General features: G+C 39.0%; 1 protein-coding gene across 2 annotated transcripts; it reads left to right on the forward strand.

The window, feature by feature from the left end:
* LOC139934453 (probable tubulin polyglutamylase TTLL9) lies at nt 1–19,452 on the forward strand. Of its 2 annotated transcripts, none has more exons than XM_071928697.1 (13): nt 1–140; nt 1,653–1,696; nt 2,404–2,487; nt 4,863–4,974; nt 7,747–7,866; nt 8,725–8,859; nt 10,386–10,526; nt 11,585–11,672; nt 12,193–12,314; nt 13,339–13,472; nt 14,701–14,814; nt 15,883–16,007; nt 17,680–19,452. In XM_071928697.1, exons 1-13 carry the CDS (start codon nt 123–125, stop codon nt 17,748–17,750), a joined length of 1,308 nt encoding a protein of 435 aa, XP_071784798.1. In that variant the 5' UTR covers nt 1–122; the 3' UTR covers nt 17,751–19,452. The 2 variants fall into 2 exon arrangements, with proteins under 2 accessions (XP_071784798.1, XP_071784797.1); XM_071928696.1 differs by lacking the exon at nt 4,863–4,974 and adding an exon at nt 6,725–6,839.
* Nucleotides 19,453–19,465: the final 13 nt, after the last annotated feature.

Genomic DNA, 19,465 nt, shown 5'->3' on the forward strand with positions numbered 1-19,465 from the left:
CACTGGTGGTGGGTTTGAGAAGTTGATGATGTAGTGTAGCAACCAAAAGTCAAGTAAAGGGCAAAGTGGTCAAGGGTTTACTTCTTTTTAATTTTAATAGTAGTTTGAGAGATTCCTTCGCGATGAATAAGGGTGGAAGGGTAAGTGTAAACACTGCACTTTGGGTGTTAGTAATGAATTCGGGGATAACTTTCCGTATGGCACTCATGCACTAGGCACTCTACTACCAGACTACGTATAACGTAGCGTCATACGTTATCGACCCTCATATGTTTTCGGTCCCCAACTTTGATTCCCGTTTACCGCGTAATTGTGCATGCTGCACCGGTGACAGATGCTATGCAGTTTACTCACGGTCTGTATTTTCATCAGGCCTAATCATGCTGAGAATAAAGTTTCCTGTCCAGTGTCGTTGGTTATGCTCAAACATTTATAAAATGATTGATTTTGGTACTAAATCACTAGTGCATTATTATGCCAACATTCAAATGAGTCAAAGAAACATCATCCAACCTCGAAAATTCAAAACAAAATTACTATCTGCTAGATTGAGTTTCATTCTGCTTTAGTCACTAGATTGATCACGTGAGGTGGTTACTATTTGGGATTCTATGGTGTGCAAATGTGGGGAAAATATTAATATTTTAAAGGGACACACCGGCCAAATTGGGCTATTTGGGCTACAAAATAGACTAAGATATGACTTCAACGGTCTTCCAGGAATGAAGAAGAACAGTCCTTAAAAATAATCATCAAATTTTGCAGTTTTTTGCATTTTTAGACAAAAACGCAGGTCGCGTGATTGCTCTTACCAAAAAGTGGTACAAACAATCACGTGACCTTCCGGGCTAGTTTTACTTTCAGCCGTCTAAAAGTAACTTACTTAACCAAATTTTAATCTTTTTTGTACAAAATTATTTACGAATAATTGACGAAAAAGATCATGTATTCAAATTATCGCTTACAAAATGTAAACAATGGTGAAAAATCTTACGTAAGATTCACATTCAAAGAGTCCGTGTAACGAAAGCTTGTTATATGGCCGCTTTGGTCTTTTAAAATAATTTTCATTAAATACGTGACATTTTGATGATTTTTTTTATAGCAACCGTCTATAAAAACATTATTTGTGATTCTACACCCCTAAATTGCGTAAACGGTGAGCCAGTGTGTCCCTTTAAGTGAAAATGACAACAATTTTGTTGTTGATTCACTGCATACTGTAATAAATTCCCACACCACTCTGTTAATAAATAAACAAAAGTGGAAATAGTACAACACAGTTACCATATTTACACAATACACTTTTCAAATTGCAATAAGTCAACAGATACATGTACAACTTCACTGCACTGCACTGCGTCTGCCACTGCGTCTGCCACTGCGTCTGCCACTGCGTCTGCCACTGCGTCTGCCACTGCGTCTGCCACTGTTGCTCCCTGCTACTCCTAGTAATAGTAGTATGACGTTCGTTCCGCTATCATCTACACACGAAGAACAACCTCTTCATAGTTCTAGGAGTAGGCCTATGTTGCTACAGTCAAAAAGCTTGGGATGCATTATTTTACGGAATTATATTATGTAATAATGTGTAAAATTTTAAAAGACCTGGATTCCATTTTCTAACTCGAAAGCTCTCTTTTTATTTCTAGGCAAACCTTCAGAGTTACCGAATAAATACTCGCAAAGGAATTGGGTAAGTATGTTTCAGCTCACCAACCATGCTAGTTGCGATAATCCTAACCCTCGACATAATTGTAACCCTAGACATAGTCGTAACTACGTCCATGCTCACAATTTCCCCGTTTATTAGAACTCTCCGAAGTTGAGTGCTATTGTACAGCTAGGATAGCCAAATGGCCTAATTGACCCAATTCACCTGACGTCATTATTATCAAATAATCTTGCATATGTGCCATATTGGTGTAGTCAGTGTGCGCTATTCAGTCAAGTGCGTTCACACGTACATTGTAAACCTAATTGCCAACCCAAAATGGTGAGAGTGGCACAGTCGCCGCGTGGGATGTGCGTGCAAGGGGTCAGTAGCTCAGATTCAAAGAACATTCGCTGTTTACAGGTGCAGGAATTGATTTGTTAAAAGTTTGGGCGATTCTAAAGTCTGGACGATTCTGTTGGACTTAATGATTCTCAAGTTGAGGCAGAGCATAACGTTGTCATTTTGTATAGGATTTGAGGCATTGCATGGTGAGGTATCAATGTATAGGAAGAGTTGTTCTTAGGGAACTGTCTTACTTTATTCTACTGCCGTGGAGTAGATAATCGGAGGTTCGGGAGACTTCTCAGTTCTGAAAAGAACTGTCCTGCTTTTTAACATCTTGCAGAGCATTTTTTGGTGTTTAACAACAATCGTTATTGACTAAGATCTTGTTTGTTTTGTTACAGAGACCGCCCAATACGATTTAAATGCTCCTTACAAAACACAATTGTCGATGTACTGCGATCCAAAAACTGGGTTGAAGTTAAAGAGTAAGTATGCAAAAAAAAAAAGCAGGGCCCAGTTTCATGAATCCTGATATCTTGGTTCAGATGCTATTCTGGCTGGTAACCTGTTTTTGCTAAGCAAGATTTGTTTGTGCTTAGCATGTTTCTGAGCTTATACAGGCTATAAGAAATTGGACCCTGGCTTTTCAGTTTCATATTGGGTTGGGGGGGGGGTGGGATTTGTTAAGAGAGGGTCATCTCAGGTCACATTTTATTGGTTGAGGTTTAAAGACACAGGACACTATTGATAGTTGTTAAAGACCAGTCCTCTCAATTGGTGTATCCAAACATATGCATAATAATAAAGAAAAAACACCTTTTGTCAGACGAAGCTGTGCGCTTTCAGATGCTCGATTTCCACAAATTCTAATTCTGAGGTGTCACAATCAAATTTGTGAAACATTACTTACATATGTACTTCTTTGTCAAAAACTAAGGTACTTTGATCAGCGAGACCCGTTTCTCGCAATGTTTTATACTATCATTATCAACCTCTCCCCATTAATGTTACCTGGTAAGGTCTTACGCTAATAATTATTTTGAGTAATAACCAATAGTGTCCACTGCCTTTAACAAAAAAGTGTAGCCCTCTGGACCCAAACTTGTTTTTTGTAAAACAAGAAACAAAACAAACATTTACCTCAATGACAAGGCATTGAGGTAATACAATAAAAGAATGTTTAGCGTCACCACTCATTTTCTTTTTGGGGTCGCATGGATTTTATATGCAGAATGAGATTTTTAAACCATAAAATGACAACTGAAACATCAGAAAAGAAAAAAATACTTGAGCGTCAGGAGGGTATGGCCTGTCCCAGTGTCAAGGTCTTAAAACAGATCATTTAGGTCTATAGTTTCCATGGAGGTAGCACAGTGAAAGTAAGCTACAACGGGGCTTTTAAAACTGTACAAACTATTAAATAAAAACCACTGTAAACATGTTTAAAGGCAGTGGACACTATTGGTAATAACTTTAAAAATTTTTTAGCATAAAACCTTTCTTGGTGACGAATAGGGAGAGGTTAATGGTATGAAACATTGTGAGAAACGGCTCCCTCTGAAGTCACATAGTTTTTGAAAAAGAAGTAATTTTCCGCGAGTTTGATTTCGAGACCTCAGATTTAGAACTTGAGGTCTCGAAATCAACCATCTAAACACACTCAACTTCGTGTGACAAGTTTTTTTTTCTTTCATTATTATCCCGCAACTTCGATGACCGATTGAGCTCAAATTTTCACAGGTTAGTTATTTTATGTATATGTTGAGATACACCAACTGTGAAGGCTAGTCTTTGACAATTACCAATAGTGTCCACTGCCTTTAAGAACTCAGATGCTAAAACAAATGTTCTTATTCTTTTGATTTATTTCTGTGCACTTCATCCTTCACTTGTAGTATACTCGGGTAGATTTTGAAGATGTAAGCACATTTGGGGAAAACAACCATGTAAATTTTTTTAAAGGGGACAATATCCACAGTTGTGACTAACTGCACAAATTAAACCATTCGCACACACTTATGTTTGCCATTTTGTTGTAATTTGCTTGCTTTTGAGGTCATTCTCTTTGTTCTTACTCTGTTCTTGGTCTTCCATGCTGTTACCAATGGAACAACACTTGATAATCAATAATAATAATAATTATAATGATATTAGTGGTTTCTTATCAAGAACTTTAATGGAGCTTTTGTGTAATGAAGTTACACCTCTCCCTTACCTATGCCATTTTCACAATCATGTTCATTTACTGTCAACAAACTCCCAACCCTCCCCCTTCTAACGAGCCATCATCTTGACTCTTAATGATGTTTCCACAATCACCGGTTCTCCCCTACCTATGCCAATTCACAAACATTTTCACTTTTTGTCAACAAATTCCCCACCCTCCCCCTACTAACTCGCCCTCATCTTATTGATGTTTCCATAATCACTGCTTCACCCCTCTCCTATCTATGCCATTTTCTCAAACATTTTTCAGTCTTGTTATGATTTGGTTTCAACAATCTCCCCACTCCCCATTCCCCTGTCTCCCCTACTTACTTTGGGTGCGTACGTTTAGCTTGCCTGGGTCGACCCCGCGGTGCTCACTCGGGTGAGCCCCTGACAAGAGCTTACCGCACAATCACACTCGCCCTCTCGTGGTGACGGCATGCTCCTCAGGTCACCCCAAGTGACCCCACTCCACAAGCAGGGCACTCGGGGCTGGCCCGAGTGAGCCCCGTCAAAGCTATTCGAACCTACCAGGGCTGACCAGGGTCGACCCAGGGAAGCTAAAGAACGCACCCATTGTTTCCACAAACTTATCCACAAACGCTTTTCCCCTCATGGTGATGCTATATCTGTGTGTACCTGTACGCTGCAGGGAAGGGGACTTTGATTTCAATTGGGCCGACGTCGGCTGGATGAAGGAATTCTTTGATCACTTCTACATGCAGGAGCATGTCAGGATTAATCACTTTAGAAACCACTACGAGGTTAGCCCAAGTTAGAATAGAAACTTCACATGAAGACATTTGAATGGGTAGTCGGCCATCTTGGTTCAAATTTAAAAGTGTGCAATATAACCCTCCTACTATTGGTGACTTTCTTGAGTGAGTTGACTAATCACTTGAAACCTCTCAGCTGCACGAGTGGTGTAATGATGTCATGACTGTGAACAAAACTTAAGTGTGGACATGCTGTGGATATGCCTTTTTTGGCGCTGTTCTTTGAAATTCGTTCTTCTTAAAAATTGTGCAGTGTGCCATGTTGTGGTGGTACAAACTTTGTTTCCTTGCATGATCTTCAAATTTCTTAGGATAGCTTTCGCGTAAACTTTGAACACCTCAAAATTTTTGTCGTTCAACCATAATTCTCACCACATTTTGTGAAATACACACTGAAGGGGATTTACGTATAGAGGTTAAAGGGGGGTAAGTTCAAAGTAGATCTTTAAGACAGTGGACACTATTGGTAATTGTCAAAATCCAGTCTTCTTACTTAGTGTATCTCAACATATGCATAAAATAATAAACCTGTGAAAATTTGAACTCGATTGGTCATCGGAGTTGCGAGATAACTATGAAAGAAAAAAACACCCTTGTCACACGAAGTTGTGTGCTTTCTGATGCTTGATTTTGAGACCTCAAATTCTAAACTTAAGGTCTTGAAATCAAAATTGTGGAAAATGACTTCTTTCTTGAAAACTACGTCACTTCAGAGGGAGCCGTTTCTCACAATGTTTTATACTATCAACCTCTCCCCATTACTCGTTACCAAGAGATGTTTTTTGCTAATAATTATTTTGAGTAATTACCAGTAGTGTCCACTGCCTTTAACTTCTGTCTGAAAGGGTACTTTTGTTTAAAAACTTGAAACTAATACCGTGCTGCATCTTGTTGATGACCTTTCTGTTACAATAGAAAAACACATTTTATGACTCGTTGGAAAGACAAATGCATGACATTTTTATTTCTAGAAAACAATAACAAACCGTCACCACAATTCTTTTCAATTTTGTGCATCAACTGCAAAATTTTGAAATTGGCTTGTGCGACAACTTTAGAGATTGCGCCCAACACATTCATCGCATGCTTTAATCTTTTCATTCAAAACCACAGTGGATGATATTGACTTGTCTGACAGTAGGAGGGTTTCTAGAATGGTTTGTTGAATGAAGCTGAAGCATTGAATCCAGTATGGCTGTTTACTTATTCAAACTGTCTGTGTGGGGTTTTAATGAGGAACAAAGAAAGGCAGACTGAATGAACATTCAGACTTTGAAATATTTTTTTCAGGGTCCCTTAATTGTGACTATCCAATCGTAGTTTTAAAGCCATGTACATGTATGTTCACTTTAGACTGTCTTTCAGCTGTTTCTCAAATGGTTTGAAAGTAAGTGACAATACTACCTTTGGTTTTTGTCATTTTGTTCTTAATTTTCTTCCCAAATGTTTCAATTTTGATCTAAAAAAAATTCTTCAAATTTTGTATGATATCATTTGATATATTCAGACACTTTGTTGGGTAACTTTGTTTCACGAAAACTGTGTCATAAATGAATCAAAACCAAATCGCCAAATCTGTGAAATTTGAGCAAGCACTCCTCCAAATTGCAAGAGACTTTAAAACCGGGTATAGTCACTAACTTTCTTTACATATTGTTCCAAGTTTGAGATGTCTTTTTTATTTCAATAATTTTGTTTTCCCTCCGGCCCTCGTGTGATGTCTCGACTGCTTTTGTAGGGATGATTTTGATTTTGACTTTTTCTGGGCGGACCGGGGTTGGATGAAAGATTACTTTGATCAATGCTACATGGAGGATCATGTCCGCCTCAACCACTTTCGTAATCACTATGAGGTAAGGTCAAAAGGTCATGAGGTCAAAAGGTCTCAAGAAATTTGCAGTTGATTTAAAGACGGTGCCTACACTGCCAACAACTGTTTTGTTAGCAATATCAATTCTGTAATGTTCCTTTAATAGAGTGTGGTTTTGAGTTCTGGCTATGACACTAAATGTCCTTGAGCAAGACACTTGACCCAATTTTAAAATTGGGGAGGTAGTGCTTTCTGCTCTACCGGCTAGGCTTCATTGAAGATACCCAAGCCTACATTCGTATGGACTGTGAAAGGGGTAACCCTGTTTCAGCCCTAGGAGTAGGTGGCATTGGCCTCTGGGAAAAAATAATTGTAGCCCACACCTTGAAGTGGCCTTCAAGCCTTGTGTGCGTCTCCTTTTTTGTTTTGTTTTGTTTTTTTTCTCCAGAAGACTATCAGAGCATACTGATCGAAACGTCGAGTTGAAACCAACTGTTCTTTTCAGAACCACCCCAACTCATTAGAGATAGTCATTACATGGTGTTACCGCAAACCTTTCTATATCGTATTTCCACCATGCAAAGTTTCAAATCCTACCTAAAGAAATAATAGACTCGAGTGGGATATAAACTAACAACCTCTGGATTAAATTGGCTATCTACATGTACCGGTACATTTAGCCCTATGTTGTCGGTCTTGCTATTTTGTCAATGCCTTTGTTTGGGGTGCCAGTCAAAACCTATACAACAATTAACTGTCGTGTAGCCAGGGTCAAGGGATTGTCCAGTTTACAATAAAACCTAAGAAGCAATAGCCAGGGGAGACAACTTTTTATTTCAGTTATTAAGTAATAAGCTGGCAAACTACGGAGTCTAATTAAATAATTAGCACTTTGAATTTGCCGAGTGTATTCTATTTTTATTATTACTCATGTTGTTTCCTTTTTTTAGTTGACCCGCAAGAACTTGATGGTGAAGAATCTGAAACGTTATAAGAAGTTTTTAGAGAGAGAAGTCAGCAAGGTGGAAGCGTCTTATTGCGACTTCTTCCCAACAACATTTGAACTTCCGGTAAGTAAAAAGTGGCTGACATTTAATTTAATTGAAGAAAGTATTATGCATGCTGGTGGAACTTACTTCACGTGACATTCACTTTTACTCCCATCCGCACCGGCTATCAAAAAGACCTATTTGCCCATGGGGGAGCATTTCCCATTCAACAGTTAGGATCATCCTTATTCCCAATGTTTTTTAGCTGTGCAGCGCCGCCGCGCCGCTGCTAAAACGAAGGAGCACCTGTGCAACAGGTTGTGATCCGATTTGTGCATTGTTGCCGCTACGCGCCGCTATATGATTTTTGGTTGTCAGTAATTTGTGTGATTTTTCATAATGTTATACTTTTAAAATACATCAAATGACAAGGATCTATATGTCAGTTATATAAAACAAATGTTGAGTGGCTTTAAATTGGTTAGAAAAATTTTGATTGTTCCATTTCATTTGGCTTCGCCTCGTGAAAGTCCAAATTTTACCTTGGGATAATATTCCTCCCATTCCACTCTGAGCCACTCAATAATTGTATACTGTTAAGTTCCGTGCGGTATAGTATCTATGCAGTTTGTGAATTCAGAGCTGGCCGGTGCTTGCGTAAAAAGCCTTGGACAAGGCTAGAGTTGAGGATGAGTGTCGTGGGAGATTATTAGAAAATCTCTTAAATTTGTAACGCCCCAGACTGCCAGTCTTCTGGTGTCTGGGTGGGGCATTGGTTTAATTGAGATGGGCCTGTTAGCCTGTGGGGGTCAAAGTGTGGGGCAGACTAAGCTTACACTGTTTAGAAGATCGAAGCCATATTTTAATCTGCGGCAATAAAGCTCTCCTTGGACATTGTAGAATGAGTCGTCTACTTTCACACGTTCACTTCTTTTTCAGTCCGAGTACCACATGTTTGTGGATGAGTTCAAGAGGAACCCAGGGTCTATCTGGATTATGAAACCCGTCGCTAAGTCTCAAGGAAAAGGAATCTTCCTTTTCAAGAAACTCAAAGATATTACGGATTGGAAGAAGGTGGGTCAAAGTTTGCTTTATGTTGCCTGTAACAAATGGTCTAAAGTGAGCATTCAGAAAATATGCACATCATGCTCAAAAACCTGGTTTATACTTCCTTCGAGTGGTTCGTGTCAAGATAGTTCAAAATTAAAGCTCTGTTGTTGCTGCAAAGGTTTCGGGAAGTTGAGCACAGCTCATCTCTTCAGAATTGTTCTATTGTGGGGTCAAAGTTCAAAATATGAGTAGAGGAAGTTTGAGTCGATAACTCAAACCATTAGCCCTCGCCTCTTGTGGCTGTCCGGTCGTGTGATATTGGGTGATCAGACTTTCATTAAAAACTTTGAACACTATTGGTAATTGTCTAAGACCAGTCTTCTTACTTGGTGTATCTCAACATATGCATAAAATAACAACCTGTGAAAATTTGAGCTGGACGAGATAACTATGAAAGAAAAAAAACACCCTTGTCACACACGAAGTTGTGTGCTTTCAGATGCTTGATTTCTCAACCTCAAATCATCTAAACTTGAGGTCTCGAAATCGAGTTCATTGAAAATAACTTCTTTCTCGGAAACTATGTCACTACAGAGGGAGCTGTTTATCACAATGTTTTATACCATCTGCCTCTCCCCATTACTTTTTACCAAGTGAGTTTTTATGCTGATAATTGTTTTGAGTAATTACCAATAGTGTCCACTGCCTTTAAAGGAACACGTTGCTTTGGATCGGTCAAATTGGTCTTTGGTAACCAACTGCTGTAAAATGCATATGATTAGAAAGAAATTTTAAAAGTAGAATATAATGATCCACACAAGTATCACTTGAAATTGCATGGTTTTCCTTTTACTTCGTCGACAAACATGGTCGGCCATTTATGGGAGTCAAATTTTGGACTATGGCTGACCAAGTTAGTTCGTAAAGTAAAAGGAAAACCATGCATATTCGAGGCAAATGTGTGTGGATCATTGTATTCTACTGTTAAAACATCTATCTAACAATGGATTTTATAAGAATGCTTGTGTTTCACTTAGTTACCTGTTCATGTTTGTTGTGTTGTCATTTAGCCTTCGAGAAAGACTCTGCTAGGGTCGAAACATCAGGCCACTAATTATTTTTGCATTTATCCATTGTGTTTTTGTGTACCCTCGGTCCATTTGGTTGTGTTGTTTGCAACAGCTAATTTTGTTTTCGCCTTTTAACAAATGGTTACAAACGCTTTTCAAAGACCTACTCAACCGATCCAAGGCAACGTGTTCCTTTAATGTTTATTAGGTTTGAGTAACACCATGCACATATCTCTGTAGAGTAGTGTTGGCTCTGAAAAGAACCCGGGTTAATAACCACCCACACTCAACGTTTTAATCGGTATGCTCTATTGTCTTCAGGAGGATGAGCAGAGAAAATCAAAACTTTGAGTCATTATAACCACTAGTTTTCTAAACTAACACTACCCAAAAGTGATATTCACATGGTGTTACCGCAAACCTCTCTTTAGTTAGATTCCCTCCATTTAAAGTTTCAAATGCTTTTTTTAATGATTATAGAGTGATAGCTATCGGCCACGAGATAGCAAAGACGAGGATAAAGAGCAGCCCGAGACGTACATAGTGTCTCGATATGTGGAGAGACCTTACCTCATCGGTGGTCGCAAGTTTGACCTAAGGGTCTACGTCCTGGTCACATCAGTAAGTTAACAATATTGTTACAAACCTCTGTTAGCAAATATAAAAAATAACTCTCGAAAGCTAAAGGTAGGAACTATATTTCCTCTAAAAACTGTCCACATTATAGGATGGAGAGAAACATGCACCAGGCAAAGAGTTCCAATTCGAGCCCTGGCATGCATAACCAGGGGAGGCCTAGCACTGGCTCCTGACTGGAAGAGACCTAGAGGCCGCCCTCGATCATCCTGGCCGGCCTAGCGAAATTGACCACATGTGGCGTGAGGCTGCAGGACAGGGACACAGGAAATCAACGCGATTGACCCTTTCTGTCTCTGAGATTGATTGATTGATTGTTGCATAATGGGTTGAAAGGCCTGAAGCAATTCCATGTTAAAGGGTCTATGTACTTTTTGTAGGACAAAAAACACAATGTCCACAGATTTACATTAAACTTGCACAGTTTGAAGATATTGATAGTAGAAAGCTTCCCTGAAAATATTACGTGCTGAGGTGCTGTAGTTTTTGGGAAATGAGTAAACCAATGTCATGAAAATAATTTTCGTCTCGGTGATCATGAGACGAAAATTATTTTAGCATGTAAAAACATATTTTTCATCACATTGTTTTACTCATTTCTCAAAAACTACAGCTCCCCAGCAACTAATATCTTAAGGTACGCTTTCTACTATCATTATCTTCAAACAGTGTAAGTTTAATGCCAATCAGTGGACATTGTGTTTTGTGTTACAAAAAGTACCCAAATCCTTTAAGAATTAAGACAGTGGTACAATGTCAAAACATCAGGGCCCAATTTCATGGCTCTGCTTACCGCCGATTTCTGCGCTTACGATCGCGATTCCCCGCTTACGTGCAAGCGCCGAATTTCTGCGCTAGCCTTGTAAGCGTAGAATGCCTAGTAATGTGGAGTACGCACGCGCAGAAGCCCAAATTCGCCGCTAACCCGTGAAATACGCGTGCTGTAAGCACAGAATTCCCTGCTTCCGTAAGCGCCGATTCTGTGCTTACGGTAAGCAGAGCCATGAAATTGGGCCCTGATGAATGTAACGTTTCTCTTGCAGTATATTCCGTTGAAGGCATGGCTGTACAGGAGCGGGTTCGCAAGGTTCTCCAACTCCAGATTCTCTCTAGAATCAATTGACGACACTTGTATCCTTTGGTAACAAAACTAGAGAGGTTTTGAAAATTTGCATGGTAGGAATAATATAGTTAGGTTAGGTTTGCCAAATTTCATAGATCTGCTTAACATCCAATTTTATGCTTACTGTACGCTTTCCATTTCATAGCGCTGCTAACCCTAAGCACCTAAAAAGGCATGCTAACCTTCCGGTGCTTACTGCACGGAAATGAATGACGTAACAATACAAATCCATGGTGAACACACAAAATGGCCGTCTAATTTTCTTGCTAACCTGTGAAATACGTTTCAATGATTAATTTTGTCATTCTCCTGAAGACAACCAGAGTATACTGTTCGAAACGTCGAGACCACACCGGCTCTTCTCAGAGCCAACACTTACACAAAAGAGATTTTTACATGGTTGTACTCGCAAGATTACTATTTATTTATAGTTTCCGCTTAATTTCAATAAATTGGTGAATTCATTGGGTAGGGTAGTGACTTTATTTTGCTCTTTGGAAGTTTTTTCTCTTAACGAGCTTATGACAGTTGTGCATCTAACCAATGTTGCAGTGCAGAAGACGGCACCAGACTACGACCCAGAGAAGGGCTGTAAGTGGTCAATGCAACAGCTCAGACAATTCATGATGGCCAAGCATGACATTGTGGAGGTAAGTACATTATAAATCCCTAACTATTCTATATGCAACTATATACATTAAAGGCAGTGGACACTATTGGTAATTACTCAAAATAATCATCATCATAAAACCTTACTTGATTATGAGTAATGGGGAGAGGTTTGTAGTATAAAACAATGTGAGAAACAGCTCGCTCTGAAGTGTCGTAGTTTTCGTAAAAAGAAGTAATTTTCGCCGAATTTGATTTCGAGACCTCAAGTTTAGAATTTGAGGTCTCGAAATCAAGCATCAGAAAGCACACAACTTTGTGTGACAAGGGTGTTTTTGCTTTCATTTTTATCTCGCAACTTCGACGACCGATTGAGCTCAAGTTTTCACACGTTTGTTATTTTATGCATATGTTGAGATACACCAACTGTGAAGACTAGCCTTTGACAATAACCAATAGTGTCCCATGTCTTTAAATGGTAATCTGTTGAATTTGGCAGTCAACTCGGATGTCATTCTTTGACTGAATTTGTTGCATTTAGAAGTCAAGTGACTTCACATCGGTTTGGGGTGCTTCTATTGTATCTGAACAAAGTATAACAGTTCATCATTGTTTTATGGGAAAAGTATTGAGAAGTAAGTATGATGTAATACTGGGTTTGTATCATAATTCAAGTCGCATTAAAAAACAATTGTATAATAACAGTTGTTAAACAACATTTACAAGTCACCACTACACTTATGTGCATATTATTGCATTCAGTCGGGCAAACACCCTTGCTCAGTCCCAACACAAACAACATGCCTGCAGCGAAAACACTTGTTGCATTTTGTTGCGTTTGGCATGGTGCTCATTTCAATTGTGTTGCATTCTGTTGCATTAAACAGGGTATGTACATGTAGAGGAACCCTTACTGGGGTTAGGGCTGTAGTCAAGGCACTGCGTCTATCACCATGACCCACTGTAAGCACAAATCTTGTCACTAAGCAAAGAAAAGTAATGCTTAACTGAAACATGTTATCAGCCAAAATTACACTTAGTTTATGTCTATTTTGCTACTTGTAGGTGGAGGAAATGTTCCGAGCAATGACTGACATCTTCATCAAGAGCCTTCACAGCGTACAGAAGATCATGATTAATGATAAACACTGCTTTGAACTGTATGGTTACGACATCCTGATCGGTGAAGACCTCAAACCGTACGTAGAATTAAAGATGCTATGTCAGATTTTTGGCCGATTTGACCCCAATATTTTGATTTAAAATTCAATAGGTATTTTGATGGGGGTCGAGAAAGCTTTCATTTGAGCCATTGCTCGAAAAAGTCCGCCAATTATTAGTTGCAGTAAAATAAAGTACTCAAAATTATATTACGTGACTACTTCTTATGTGTTTTATAAGAAACGTTTTAAATTTTTCATGGTTCCTGACCAATAAAAATAAAAAAGTTAAACTTTTTTCGTTAGAGCGGGTGATACTCTTTGAAATACCATTCACAAAAACAAAAAATATTTTTTATTGTTTGGGGCCAAAAATCTGACATAGCATCTTTAAAGGTCTTTGGTTTTTGGAAGCCTTTCATTGTTTCAATCCTTCATAAAATGTAGATGTATATATACGATATAAACTAACAAAGTTTTTGAGATACCGAAAATCCGGAGCGAATATGCTGGAAGAAAACTCCCTAATAGAAATACACACTATGAAAAGCCTACTTAGATTCACATTTTGGTGTATAATATACAAATATGACATGGTTTGAGGGTGACAAGTCGATATTAGCTCCCCAAGGTAATGGAAGTTGACAAACAAAATCCCGAGGCAAAGCCGAAGGAATTAGTTTGAGGGGAGCTCATATCATACATACATACATACATACATACATACATATAGGGCATTTATATAGCACCACTACGTCAAGAATGCAGCGCACTAGTCACCTGAAATAAACCATGTTATATTTGTGTTACCATACTTAATACATAACTCAGTTGTTTGGAGCAAGGGAAAATAGGACTGTGAAATAAAATGAACCATGATAAATTTGCTCATGCGATGAATGTCGCTAGAGCGATGTTCGTGTGTGTGTACAACCAAAGAGGTAGATGGTACAACAGTACCAGGACCGCAAAGCGCATTAAAACTAGAATAGCACAATGGTAAAATGCGCATGACAAGTAGAATAGCTCCAGGGGAGTTATTACTTGTCATGCGCATTTACTACTTGCGTGAATACTCATGTGCACGCTTTGTAATCTTCTTTCTCGAAAACTACGTTACTTCAGAGGGAGCCGTTTCTCACAATGTTTTATACTATCAACAGTAACTAAGATTTTAGCGCTAATAATTATTTTGTATAATTTTACCAATAATGTACACTGCCTTTAAGAAAAACACCTTTTTTTTAAATTTGTTTTTTGGTTTTAGATGGTTGATTGAGGTGAATGCGTCTCCTTCACTCACAGCCAGTAGCCAGGATGATTACACCCTCAAGTTCGGTCTCCTTGAAGACATGTTACACATCATCGACATGGAGAACAAGTACAGTTTTTAGTTCTATATTGTTGTAAATCATAATGTGCATACTTCAGTAGGATTTGAAACTTTGCAGGGTGAAACCTTACTCCTAGTGCATGTACATGTAGTGAAATAACAACTTGTTCTGGAGAATTTCAAAGGGACCTTGGGGCACGGAGGCAATTGCCCCGTTGTCTATGTGAAGTGTCGGGCCTGTAATGTATGTCCTAACGCGTGTACCTGGGACCAATTTTAGCTGCTTACTGCTAAGCAGTGATTGCTTCTTGCTTTAGAAGAAATTTGTTTCTTTAGAGCAACATCTTAGGAGCAGTTGTATTTCATAAGTCAGCAAGAACATTTTGTCAGGCAGCTTGCTTGTTTACCATGGATTTGCATTGTTGCATCAGTTTTTTTAACCTACAGACATTACAGAACAGCAAGGTTAGCAGCACCATGAAACAGAAATCACATGTAGTAAGCACAAAAACAGCCGCCAAGTACATGTAGCTATGTGAAATTAAACCCGGTGTTTTCCAAAGCCTGTATAACACAATCTACAGTTATCTTGGTGGGAAATGAATCAAGAACCTTTGCTAATGAAACAGTTTCCTTACTTCCTGTGGCCAAGCTTGCCTGTGAAGTAAGTTAGGACAGCTGAATTCCTGGGGTTTAATAGACAATATCCCACTTGTACATTTTGCGTGGAATGTTTTAATCGATATAATTTGTTTTTATCCTTGTCGTTGTGTACTAAGCACTGTATACTCAGTACTTTCCCTTAAGTTCTTTGAAAAAATAAAATTACAGGCAAGTCACTTGATGAAATTTGAACCCACGACCTTTGCAATGCTAGAGCAGATGACTTGCCACTACCACTGAGCTTGCCCAGTGGTTAGAGGCATGTCAAAGTTGGTGTTAGCAGCGGATCAAAATTTGTTTTTAGAAATTCACAGAACTCAAAAAGTACCAAGTATGAGTATACAGTGCTTAATAAACATCAGTGAAAGGGGATTAATAAAAAAAGATAATTGTTATCTCCGATGCAAACCTAACATGTTTTAAAGATTTTGATTCAATTCTATTTGGATTCAGACTGACGGGCAAGGAGAAGAGAGTTGGAGGGTTTGATTTGATGTGGGATGATGGACCAGTCATGGCTGAGGAGGGAGGAGTGGATTGCATCAGCCCACCCTCCTACTCAACAAATACATTCCTAGGTAAGAGACGGTAGTATTGCTCCCAATAATCTGGGGTGGATTTCACAAAGGTAGTCCTAACTTAGGACTAGTCCTAGGCAATGCTAAGAGATAGGACCAGTCCTAAGTTAGGATGAGTTACTGGTCCTAACTTAGGACCAGTCCTATCTCTTAGCATTGCCTAAGACTAGTCCTAAGTTAGGACTACCTTTGTGAAATCCACCCCTGGTTTTCAATTAACTTAGACAGCGGCTACAGGATAGTCTCAATATTTTAACTATTACCATTTTTTGGCCAAACAGACATCGTAGATACCGAATTTATAAAAATGTTATGCTTAAAATTTGCATTTGGTAATTCTAGTCAAAAATGTACCTCTCCGCGCGCCTTTTTTCAGCCGAGAGTCAAAAACGGCTTATCTATTATAATGACCCCTTGACATCAGTGGCGATTTCTCCAATTGGGTTTGTACACAGTTCTCCAGCTTTGGCCAACTGAGAACGCTATTTTCCACATCAAATAGCGCCAATGACATCACGATTCCATCGCGGGCTTGTTTGACCTCTAAGTTTTTCAGAATTTTGGCTAGGAGTGTTTCGAGGAAAAAACATTTTTACCATGTTTTAACGCGAGGTAAGAGACTCGTTATATGTTTTTTCTGTTTCCTATGGCAGGCATCTATTACAAAAATGTAACAACTATATATTTCTGAGCATTCTGTAGCCGCTGTTTAAGAATTGAATGTTAGAATCAAACAGGCTGCAAGGTTATTTTGTGCCGAATGTGATGAACCCATCTCTAGAAAATATTCACGTCCACCCAACATTACTTCACCATAGCTTACCCCCAAAACACGGCAAAGAGGTTTGTAGTACGTGCAAGTTTATTAATGGCAAACTTTGCAGAGTCTTAAGTACACATGTACGCCGTTTTGATGTGCTTGGAAAAGTATAGCTTCTTATTTGTAAATCTTGCTTACCAGTATGGTCCTCTTTACTGGGAAAACGGTGCTTACTTGGAAAGTCTTGTACACTGGCAAGGTCATCCCTACTGGATAGGTTTTGCTTCAACTTGAAAAGTCTTGTATGCTGAAGTAAGTTATTGCTAACTAGGAAGGTCTTGCTTATTGGCAATGTCTTTCTTACTGGCAATGTCTTTCTTACTGGCAATGTCTCGCTAGCAAGGTCCTCCTTACTTGGAAAGTCGTGCTTACTGGAAAACTTTGCAAACTGCCAATGTCTTGTTTTCTTCCACTCTTTGCAATGTTTTTGTTACTGGTTAAAGGCAGTGGACAGTGGTAATTGTCAAAGACTAGCCTTCACAGTTGGTGTATCTCAACATGTGCATAAAATAACAAACCTGTGAAAATTTGAGCTCAATCGGTCATCGAACTTGCGAGATAATAATGAAAGAAAAATACCCTTGTCACACAAGGTGTGTGCGTTTAAATGGTTGATTTCGAGACCTCAAGTTCTAAATCTGAGCCATTTCTCTCGATGTTTTATACCATCAACCTCTCCCCATTACTCTTCACCAAGAAAGGTTTTATGCTAATAATTATTTTGAGTAACTACCAATAGTGTCCACTGCCTTTAACAGCTTATAATGTCGGTCCATGATTTTATTATGTTATAAATTAAACTGTCCTTAATTCAAGTTTTTACTTTTTTATTCTTCTTCCTGTCCTTTGCAGGATGTCACAATGACCGGAAAAGACAACTACGCCAGCTATTCAAGCATCTAACGGCAACCAGAAAGACATGAATACCACCAAAGCATGAGTCAAAACCCTATTCTACAACACTGTAGATAACACTGTGTGGTAAGCTTGGGCGATACCATGATATTATCGAATATCGCGATACTAATTTGGAAACGATTTCGATATCGGATCGATTTGGTTTTAATCGAACAATCGATTTTTTATCGCGATTTATCGTGATATCGATTAAGTATAGCAATATTGCGATGTATTTCCTAGCTGAGACATCTTGCACCCCATAGGTTTGGAGTAAAACCAGAAGAATAGGTCATTAGAACACCTCTCTTATGCTATGACTGTCTCTTCTACACCTTTCATTGGGAGTTTGAAGACTGATGATGTCAAATTTAATTAATCGCGATTATATCGCATATCGCAATATTTTGTCGGCGATATCGTGATTAAACTAAATCGATATTGCCCAAGCTTACTGTGTGGACGTGTGTAAGTCAACAAAGTGTTCCAAGTCCCTACATGATGTGGAGTTCTTTTGTTCTCCGATCCACACTTAAAAATGTGACGTTTAAGGCAGTGGACACTATTGGTAATTGTCAAAGACTAGCCTTCAAAGTTGGTGTATCTCAACATATGCATAAAATAACAACCCTGTGAAAATTTGAGCTCAATCGGTCATCAAAGTTGCGAGATAATAATGAAAGAAGAAAACACCCTTGTCACACAAAGTTTAAATGGTTGATTTCGAGACCTCAAGTTCTAAATCTGAGGTCTCGAAATCAAATTCGTGGAAAATTACTTCTTTCTCGAAAACTATGGCACTACAGAGGGAGCCGTTTCTCACAATGTTTTATACCATCAACCTCTCCCCATTACTCGTCACCAAGCAAGGTTTTATGCTAATAATTATTTTGAGTAATTACCAATAGTGTCCACTGCCTTTAAAACACAAGTGAGTTTTGAGCACAGTTATGCCACCATACAAAGCTCATTAGTTGAATGGTTTTAACTGGTTGGTTACATGTATCTTACTAGTGTTGCATCCAGCCAGAAATTCACCACACACTTTGAAAAGTAAAAAAAAGCCTCCATTAAAACCAGAATGTGGAATAAAAACTACCATTTCCATGAGGAGTGGTTACCCAGGCCTCTGCAGTGACCTCTTTGCAGTGACCTCTGTATTATATAAATATGTTGCCTTCCATGCGAATGTGCTTGATCTTGGGGCTTGTACAACTTTTACAGGCAACTCGGAGGCAATCAACTGCAGTGTATGCTACAGGACCACTTTGGTAGCACATGGGCAATTGTTCAAACAACTTATTAAAAAGATCCCCAGTAAATATATGGGTGCATTCGTTTAGGCTCCCTGGGTCATCCCAGGTCAGCCCCCAGTGCCCTGCTTGTGGAGTGGGTCACTGGGGGGTGGCCCCAGGTAAACGCTGCACTACGAGAGCGGTGAGTGGTCGTTCGTTTAGCTCTTGTCAAGGGCTCACCCGGGGGAGACCCAGGGAATCTAAACGAACGCACCCTATGTGAACATTCAAATGTGAATGGATTCTCTTCTTGAAGATTGCCTGGAACTCGTTGCCCGTAAATTGCCTTGTGTGACGTAGACCTTGAATAGTATAAAAACTTCCATTAAGTGCCATTCGCACCCTTCCGTCCAGTAACAGTTCATTTTGTAAAAAACTCTTCAATTTTGTGTAAATTTTGTTGCATAGACTTTTGTGTACATAAGAATAAAACAGGTACGTGTACA

This window comes from Asterias amurensis, chromosome 3, assembly GCF_032118995.1.
Source record: "Asterias amurensis chromosome 3, ASM3211899v1".
In the NCBI taxonomy this organism is placed as follows: domain Eukaryota; kingdom Metazoa; phylum Echinodermata; class Asteroidea; order Forcipulatida; family Asteriidae; genus Asterias; species Asterias amurensis.